Source organism: Lygodium microphyllum, chromosome 3 (genome assembly GCF_053477565.2).
Source record: "Lygodium microphyllum isolate KBCC chromosome 3, Lygodium_microphyllum_v1.1.10, whole genome shotgun sequence".
Taxonomy (NCBI): Eukaryota; Viridiplantae; Streptophyta; class Polypodiopsida; order Schizaeales; family Lygodiaceae; genus Lygodium; species Lygodium microphyllum.
The window spans coordinates 118,983,286-118,993,237 of NC_141137.1; the positions used below are offsets into that span (position 1 = coordinate 118,983,286).

Here is a 9,952-nt window from a genome sequence, read left to right on the forward strand (position 1 = left end):
GCCTCTTCCCAGTTCTCCACAATCCCTAGGGGATACATAGACTAGGTAGAGTAGAAGGATCAATAAGGAAATGGGTACCAAGCATTTTACCCCAAAAGTTTGACATCACAAAGCCTATAAGAGGATGATTTTGAATACCCCTTTCAGTTATGGTGTTCTATCATTACCAACAATGAAACATGTTTCTCTATGGAAAAGAGTTATAAAACTCATGGTTGGAACTTGCAAATTCAAGATTAAAATTGATGGACAAATGAAAGAAAAGGAAAGTGACTTGAGGAAGGGACACCCTGTTTTTTTGTCCCTTTTTTGGTGGCCCCATGGTTTAGGAGGATAAAGCCTCACACTCCCCATGTTTCCTTGTTTTCATTCTTCGTTTTCTCATACACTTCTGTTGATTTTTTCTATCACTTTTTTTAATTTTAGATTCAAGATTTAGCATGATTTTGATACAAGTACATGTCTAAAACTGGAAAATATATTCTAGGCAAGATATTAGGCTCAATCTCTCAAAGCAATTACGCACATCATATCATAAGTTGGATGGTAAAGCATCTTGAAGAATTTCTAGCCTTTTGTCCAAAGATCTAAATATATCTAGATTCACTATAATCTTTAGTGTATGGTTTGTTTATTTGGAAACATAATAAAGAATCCCCTAATTTTGAGACATAAATATGGCACCCAATGAATTATTCTTGGAAAGTTTTCCGATGTAAATTTTACAAGTAGTGCTTGTACAATTATGACCAATGTTCTTCAAATGTATAGTAGTACAAACAAATATCTTACATTGTTGAATCTTAATAAGTAGCCTTTCAATATATTTTGAGACTTTTGTCATATGTAACATGGCTAGTATTGGAAAGCTATGATTTGAACAAATATCATGTATAGAATCAATATCCCATGTGACATCTTCATGATGCCCAACTTTAGAAGTTTAGTGTAACATCAGATTGTTATCGATGAATTTGTATCTCATGTTGAGATTCATCGATTGTCAACACATGTGCCCCTAATGATACAACTCTTTGAGCCTGTGCATTCACATAGCTAAGATGCTTGCACACATTCAAGTCTATGCTTATCTTGGCACTTTCCCTTGGCTTAAGCCTATGAATTCTGTTAAAATCTACCACTTGTCGCTTGGGGACACCTTGGATTGATCCATCCAACTTAGGACTCCAAAACATGATCATCACATGGTCCCCTATATAATTGCCTACATTTTTCACATTCACATTGACTGTAAATGCCAAATTATCACATTGAAGTTGGTCCACATTCAAAATCCTTCCTGCAAAAAGAGAGAAAAAAAGAAAATTTTAGCCATGTGCAATTAAAATTTAATGGCCCTTGCATGTAAAAAGTGTGTTATCTTCAAATCAAAATGAATATTAGAATAATAAAGATCCATGTTGTCAAGTATAAATAGTGAAATTTTTAGAAATGTCACGTGATTATTCTACATGCAAATGGGAATCGTAAGCTATAAGTATGGGATTTGCTCAAGGGTGTGTTTGTGAGCAACCATGTACATTGCATGTGGTCAACAATTATCTAGCACCCCTTATGTGTGAGTCTATTTCCATGTATGAACCAATTTTGTTTATAGGTTCACTTAGTCACTTACATATAGCTTGGTGGTTCTAGAAAATAAGATTCTATGATAGTTGCCAAAAGATAGAAACTATTTCCTAACCTTAACTTTTAAGAGCATTTTAATCGTCATGAGGATATAAATAATCGAATAATCAACGAAGAGGTTCGGGCACTTCATGCATAGAAATGTTCCTTCAAAATCAAGCTAATACTTGGGGAGCTACTTCATTGGATGGGGATGATCCTTTTTGTTCATTCATCTAGAATCCTTGAGTCATTATATTATGGTCATTGGCTAAAGCGTAAAATGTGCACACAATCATGTAAAGATGGTAGTGTGTAACAAAGTACAATTTCAACATGTGGTTCTGAGTGTGGCATAAACCCTGGGAAAGAATCACAATCTTCATGCCTTGATGATACTATGAGGACTTAGTGAGAAGGAGCTTGTGGTAAATCGCTTATGTAAATCAATCTCTCTCTCTCTCTCTCTCTCTCTCTCTCTCTCTCTCTCTCTCTCTCTCTCTCTCCTAATGATAATACACCTCTAGTATACTCACCATGGCTAGTATTAGCTTGGGACAACGTCGTGTTATTGATGTTGGTATCATGATGGATATGAGGGCTTTGAATGCTCAAGGCCAAATGGGTGGGTGCATCGAGGAAAGTGTGGGTGAAGGTAGTGAAGCTGAGGCCATGTCCGAACTCATACAGCGTCTCTCCTGTGTAGAATCTGTAAGTGCGGCCTGGGTAGCCCGTGGTTGCATTGGGGCGCATGTGCATATCCGTCATCTCGATATTGTCGGCATAGCTTTCAGGATACCAGCTCATGGGAAGCCTCCCAGCTGCACAAATCCAATTCAAGTCTCTTTTACTAACGCATGCATTTTACTAGCTTTTCTCTTCATCGCATGGGACCTTAAAACAAGTCTGCCAGCATCAATACTAACTACTCACAATGTTTAAGCATAATTCAAGTGGACTCATCTCAACTTATTATAGCATAAATACCCTACTTGCGGGGGGGTCTGTAAATATCCTTTCTTGTATTAAATTTTGTCATTAGCACATGCAAAAGAATCTTCTTCAAGTATTCTATTTCAACTCCCTTCTAGACTTGTTGTAGCCATGTCCCTGGATTGGTTTTGTACATGCATTAATTTTGTGCATGGCCTTGTCGTTAGCCCAAAGTATTCAAGGGATTCCTTGAAACATGTATTAGAAGTTATATTAGGCCATGGTTAGATGCATGGATGTAAAAACTCTTCAAACATGGCTCAAGTTACATCCAAGACATTTGTGTGTACTCACAAAGGAGGGATGGTCGTATCAACAAGCAATACTTTGGTTACCAAAGCACATGAAATTTCATCTTTTAGACATTTCACAAATATCTTTTGCATTGCATGGTCTCAAAGATGTAAATCAAAGAACCTTGATAAAGCATCTAGATTCCCTAATGAAAGTTCCTTCATGCTAGGGGACACCAAGTCAACACATCAAAACAAGATATATGTGGGAGACGAAAGGATTAGGCTACTTGGTCCCTCATATTTTTCATATTCCACACAATCAAGATGATGGGTATGCTTGGTCTCTTAGTCTCCTCAAGTTATGTCTCCTTTTGTGTGTTTGAGAGAGCCTTAAATGCTTACATAGCCAAACATTTGGGTAAGTATCCAAGTTAGATGTGGCAATACTTCACAACTAACTCATAAGCATTACCTTTGTCTATGCTTGGATAAACATAACTTATCAATGATTAGATAAACATTTCTCGTCTTTATTTTACTCCGTGAAAGGAGTAAGACACCCTCTTTACCCTACCAAATGCATGCTACCATACTTAGATGCAATAATGATTCTCTATGATTAGACCACCCCTACTTGTCCTTATTTTTGTTCCTAAAGACTAGATGAACTACCATTATCTTGGGTAGAATTTATTAGTTTGATAGTGCTATAGTAAAGCAAGGGCACTTGTCATTTTTCAATTCTCTAGTCTTAGAAGAAAATCAATTTAATTTACCAAATATTGATGGCTACTACCCAAAACAATAGCTTTATAGAAAGTAGCCATGGTTGTGGCATTTAGAATCAAATTTGATTTTACTTTTTGTTGTTGTTTTTCTAAGTCCAAAGATATTGTTTTCATGTGCTCTGTTTATTGTCCAAGATGACTCACAAATTCAAAGATAACAAAATGTTGTATGTGACAATAATAGATGATGAACTAAATCCACATGCTCAGATGCCATGTGCTAAATTTAGAGGCTATGCATAAGGCATAATAGTGTTTGAGGACCTAAATGCAAGATGCATATAGTGACTAGATGGATGATTTCAAATTGCTCCTTTTTCTTAGCCCCTAATTTCAATGTGTAGAAATAGTGCAATCAAGATATTCAAAACTAAACTATAGATTTGTGTTATCTCTCTTATCACCTCCTACATTAGCATACACTAAATTCTAACTTTAGGCTCAAAAAACACTTCTAATTGCACTATCAAGTTGTACAATGCATGTAAGCATGACAACAGAACAAAATTGAACTTTTTGTGCATGCTTTACATGTCTTATGGACCCTAACCTCCATTTGGATACATGCAATTTGTGAAAGCTAAAAACATAGATCTTCATTCATTGCATATTGTTAGTTGGATAATACTCTCTAACAATCATATTACCTGGATTATAGTCCCCAAAAATGACTTCTGCTATAGCTTGACCTCCTGCTTCACCTGGATAACCAACCCATAATATGCTTGATATAGATGGGTGATCTTGTGCAAATCCAATATCGATTGGGCCCCCTGACATGATTACCAAGATAACTGGACTCTTGCTTGCATTTGCAACTTGCAATATAAGATTCTTTTGTTCTCCAGGAAGAGTTAATGTAGTTCTATCAAAACCTTCCCTCTCTTGGGATTGGTCCAATCCCATAACAAGAATGACAACATCTGCTTGCTTTGCTGCTTGTACCGCTGGCTCTATTAAATCATCGGTAGCACATCCTACATCAATGCAACCAGGTTGGTAGGTGGTATTTGTGTATATAGAGAGTCCTTGCAATGGTGTAGTGTAAAGACAAGGAACACCTGCATAAAAGATTTAAAAATGCCCTCAATTGTTCATAATTTGATGAGTTCTAATTAAATTAATGTGCAATTGCACTTGAATTAACACAACTAAGAAAAGGTAGTTGCATTGGTGTGCATTTAATAGATTAAGATATATAAGGCACATCACATTTTAGTCATTGCCAGATAGAATATATACTTGAATGCATTAAATTTGTACCTGCATAATTTCCTATCATTGTGGATGTTACATTTGCATTAGGTCCAATAATTGCAAGATTTGTTATGGATTTGATGGAGAGGGGTAGTCCATATTGTTGATTGGTTAAATTGTTTTTTATAAGAACTATCCCTTGTTTTGCAGCTTCTATTGCAAGATCCCTATGCTCCTTAGTGCACACATTTGAAGGCCCAAGAGAACCATAAGTTTGAGTGGTAGGGTCTCCATCAAAATATCCAAGCCTCATTAGGACAGTGTAGAGGTAAGAAAGGGACACATCCACAGTAGTTTCATTAAGCTTGCCAAGTGACACTGCTTTCATAGTGTAGTTGGGCAAGAATACTCCACAGTTCATGTTTAATCCTGTTTGTAAAACAATTGCATTCATTCATTAGTAAAAGTCCCAAAAGTTCTCTCGCATCAATTTATTGGCCACAAAATACACTAAAATAAAAGTACACATGAACTCTCTACTTATTTGACTCTGTAATGTTATGATTTTGGCATGATTTGCCTATCCTCAATGAAGAAAGTAATAGTTTTTAAACCTGCAATTATAGCATCTGCCACTGCATCTTCTGGCGTTTGTGTATAATGTATGCTATTATATAACACCTCTACTGAATCACAATCGGAGGCCACATACCTACAATAGGAAAATTGGGTATGAAAAAATCGAATTAGTTGTGCATATGGAATGAAAATGCATTATGACCCAAGGGGATTCTAAGATGTTTATAGATGTGATTTATGACAACTATTTTTTAAAGTCAAAAATTAATCAAGATAGTGCAACATACCCATTGAGACCCCATTCTTCTCTCACGGTTCCAATGAGAAGATTTTTATCAACACAAGTTGGTACTCCATTAACACGATTGTAAGAGCACATGACGCATGCAGCATTTCCATTGATTATGCAATTCTTGAAGGGAGGTTGATAAGTGTCATCTAAATCTTGTTGTGTGACCTAAGAAATGTATTACATAGGTTAAACGACTTTTTTTAATTAACAAAAGCTACTATATCATGTCACAATGTTTGAGAATTATAGCTATATACTTGACTAATTCTATTGCCATGAGTTATTCCTATAGAAATGCCCGAAAGCCCAATTGTGTAAACTCATAGTACCTGTGCATCAAAGTGAAATCTATCTACACCTTTCCAATTATCTAGATCATAAGCCGTGTAGTGCTTGCAACATGCTGCCACTTTGAGATGATCTGATTGAGGATCTTGATTTTCAACATCTTGCAAACCTCTGACATAATTTATTGCATATTGACTTGCGAGAAATGGATCTTCTCCAGGAGTTTCTTGGCCACGCCCCCATCGAGGATCTCGCAAGATGTTGATGTTGGGGCTCCAAAATGTTAATCCTGCTTGTCCTTGATTGTGCATAGCCCTAGCTTCAGTAGACACCACCTGACACAAAATGGTGAATAAGTGAATCTTGTTTTACCTACTTCCACTAGGTTCTATCCCATTACACATGTTTATACTAAATGCGATTTCACCATTCCACATGTTCTTCTAGAACAACTTTGTAGTTACATTATGCAACCATTCCAATTATACCAAAATTATTATTTGTGGTGAAACTTTCTTTACACAAGCATGAGAGAAAGAAGGATATATACCAAGTCTAAATTTGTGAGGCACCATTTAGAAAAAATTCTCATGTAACTAGATCCCAATTGAAATGAGAGACCTCTAGAAAGAGTTGAAGGTTTTTATTTCTTCTTTGTTTCAAATACATGTTCTTTGGCACGTATGTGCACTTTCTAAGGTGTGATGTTTGAATCCAAGCTAGATCGCATATATTTACCACATGAAATGGCTTTCTCTAATAAAATGTTGAGGTTCTTTTTTTGTTTAGAATTGTGTATCAAAGGGCATGTTTATGTGCTAGTGTTCTCTTCAATTTACCAAGGCTAACCAATTTGTATTTGGTTGGAAACTTTGCATCCTTGTTACCAAGTCATGGAAAGTTTTGAATTAACATTTGAAATTCTAGTTGATTGAAAATACTAAAATGTTGATTGAAATATAGTAAAAATATATTAAATTGTTGCATTGTAGGAGCACTATTGCTAAAGTATTTTCTTTTCAACGAGCACTACTCCTAAAGTGCTTCCTTTTCGAATCCATAAGACAAATTAGGCATGTACATTAGAGAAGGACCCAGTTGACGAATATTAGCCACCAAGGGTCATGTCGCACCTAGCTCATATTAGGCTTTGTAGGAGTCTCATATGTAAAGTAGACATGGTATGACATGTTTTTTTCCCCTTGTTAAAATTATGGCTACCTTTGGCAACCCGGTCATGGCGTAGTGGTTTGAGTGTGGGTTAAGGTATATGGGTGTTTGAGTTCAAACCCTTCATGGGTGTACATCCCCCAAGGCATAATAAAATATGTAGCCATGTCCAAAATTATGGCTACCTTTACTTTGAAAGTCCAGTCGAGACTCTAGGGGTGACACCACCTTAAAATAATCCTTAGTGTGTGTATATTGGGGAGCCTGGGGATTCTTACCTGGCCAATGGATTTCCAGAGGGAGGTGTTGAAGGAGGCGGCGGAGAGGATGACCTGCGGGAAGCTGACGGCGGCAGGGATGGGACCGCGCGAGAAGGAGGTGCCAGGCCCTGTGTTGGAGACTCCATGTAGGGCCTCGGACCACCACTCGTAGGGAGGGATGCCGAGGCGCGCCACGCCCGCGGCCGAGTTGCCCAGCTGCGCCGCCTTCTCCTCCAAGCTCAGCCGCCCCACCAGATCCCTCACCCTCTCCTGCACCCCCAATCCCTTGTTGCAGAACCCGTAGGTGCCCCCGCCCCCGCCGCATGGATACAATAACACGGGACTGTCCTGCTGCTGCGCCACCCTCGTCAGCAGATGAAATCCTAGCAGCATCCACTGCAACGCCCCCCTCATCACCCCAGCCACATGATAGCCCACCTCCATTACTATTAATTCAGCAGCTGTTGCTCTATTATAATTACTATATTCTGGTATACTATTTGTATCCGATCGCTTAAATCCTCCCCACCCCACCTCGATATTACTGGCTTTATATCCTCTCCATATTCACGGTGCTGTGTGATGCTCGGACGCGCTGCCTCACCTGCACATCGTTCTCCTTTTTATATAATGCATGTGTGCATGCAAGGTCCTGCCTCCGTGCTACCTTCTGCGTGCTGCGTTCTTCAGTTACTAAGCCTTCCAAGGCAATACTAAGCCTTCCAAGGCAATACGCCTTAACTTCTGCAATACTTCTATACATCGCAGGCTTTTGCCCCACTTCTTGGCTCTCCATTTGCTTCACGCTGCCACCCATTTTAATATGGCTTTGATTTAATCTATAGCCCAAGTAATCATCATATTATGTTAATTAGACAATGTTCGCATAAAACAGCCCTTCAGGATATTTTTACCGGCTGGATTTTCAAAAAATGGATAAATTTTAAGTTTATCCTTATCGACACTAGGGTAAGGAGGCCTATTTAGTGACATCTATTGGGTCCCACCCATTTCTGCCAATTTCTATGTCAAACCACCCATCTAACCACATGACCACCAAGGCTCACCCTTGCTTGAACCCAACAAAACATTTGGTGTTGTCACGTGGCAATTAGAGGTGAATTTAATCAAGAAAACAAAAAAAAGATATGAAATAAATGCCTGACAATTTGACACAAGGCTTCCCTTTCTTTGTGACTAGTAATGCTCTACCAAGTGGCACTATCACTCTAGTACAGTGACTATGCCTTCAATGGCATGACACCTTGCATGATCTCTCTCTCTCTCTCTCTCTCTCTCTCTCTCTCTCTCTCTCTCTCTCTCTCTCTCTCTCTCTCTCTCTCTCTCTCTCTCTCTCTCTCTCTCTCTCTCTCTCTCTCTCTCTCTCTCTCTCTCTCTCTCTCTCTCTCTCTGTGTGTGTGTGTGTGTGTGTGTGTGTGCGCGCGCGTGCGCGTGCGCGCGCGCGCGCAGGCAATGGCTTTCTCAATATTGTGGGAATAAATCAAGAAGTGAACCCTCTCTTTTTAGTAGCAACAATGGCCTCTTCTACTCCTAGGACTGGCCTCTTCTACACTACCAACACAAAGAGGAGGATTGCTCTTAAGAAGAAGAAGAAGAAGAGGTGGTCTTGCTATCTCTATCGACCAACTCCAAATTTTGGCTGCCTTGAGAACATCGGAACAAATTTTGTAACTCCAATGTCACAAAGCAACCTTGCCTTATTGCAACAACCAAAGGAGTTGTAGCCACAACTAGTCAAGAATAGTAGTTGCAGCCCTCAATCAAGAAGCTTATAGTATAGATGAGTCACCTTGTACTGTCGCATTGGCAAATGGAAAACACATATTTATATTGCTATTCCTACCATGTTTCAGTGAATCATAAGCAAACACTTCAACATATCAAATTTATAATATTTCACATTTGATCGTTTTTTTACAGGGATTTTGGGAAACAAGTCTATCTTGGTTAGTATTTGTGACTTAGTTCTCAATCTTTTGTTGTACTTTCCTTTTCCATGTTCATAGGCATCCTAAGATTAGGCATATAATACTTCTATTTTCTTTAAATTTTAGTGGTTTCAATACATATCATGTAGCCACCAAGCAAGCACCAAGGCACCTTTGATCATTTCCCCTATACATGAATATGAGAGAGAGAAAGAGGGGAGAGAGAGAGAGAGAGAGAGAGAGTCACGAATGACAAAAATTTAGGAGGGCATATGATAGAGTGGCAATCAAATTCAAAGATTTGGATGTAGATATCAACTTCAACCTGAGTGACTATGATGACGAGCTCAAGCAAGTATTCTAGCTTTCATGTACTACATTTTGTAGGATATTCACTAATTAGGTTTAAACAAAAGCACAACACAACAGTATATGATTAACACTTGTGTGGCCAAGTTAGTTCTCACACTATGCTATCATGTTTCTGTTGTAGATCATGACTACTCTTACAAAATAGGAATTGATATTACGAATTTTTATCCTAGCCTATATGAACATGATTTAGCTATGG

The 9,952-nt window shown here is 38.3% G+C and overlaps 1 protein-coding gene across 2 annotated transcripts; it reads right to left on the bottom strand.

The window, feature by feature from the left end:
* Positions 1-680: 680 nt before the first annotated feature.
* On the bottom strand, positions 681-8,015 carry LOC148038809 (putative beta-D-xylosidase 5). Of its 2 annotated transcripts, none has more exons than XM_087674673.1 (8): positions 7,451-8,015; positions 6,044-6,337; positions 5,710-5,879; positions 5,458-5,555; positions 4,910-5,272; positions 4,294-4,623; positions 2,166-2,450; positions 681-1,300 (listed from the first exon to the last, which is right to left on the bottom strand). In XM_087674673.1, the coding sequence occupies exons 1-8, from the start codon at positions 7,874-7,876 to the stop codon at positions 963-965; spliced, it is 2,304 nt and encodes a 767-aa protein (XP_087530799.1). In that variant the 5' UTR covers positions 7,877-8,015; the 3' UTR covers positions 681-962. The 2 variants fall into 2 exon arrangements, with proteins under 2 accessions (XP_087530799.1, XP_087530798.1); XM_087674672.1 differs by having other exon boundaries at positions 4,294-4,707.
* Positions 8,016-9,952: the final 1,937 nt, after the last annotated feature.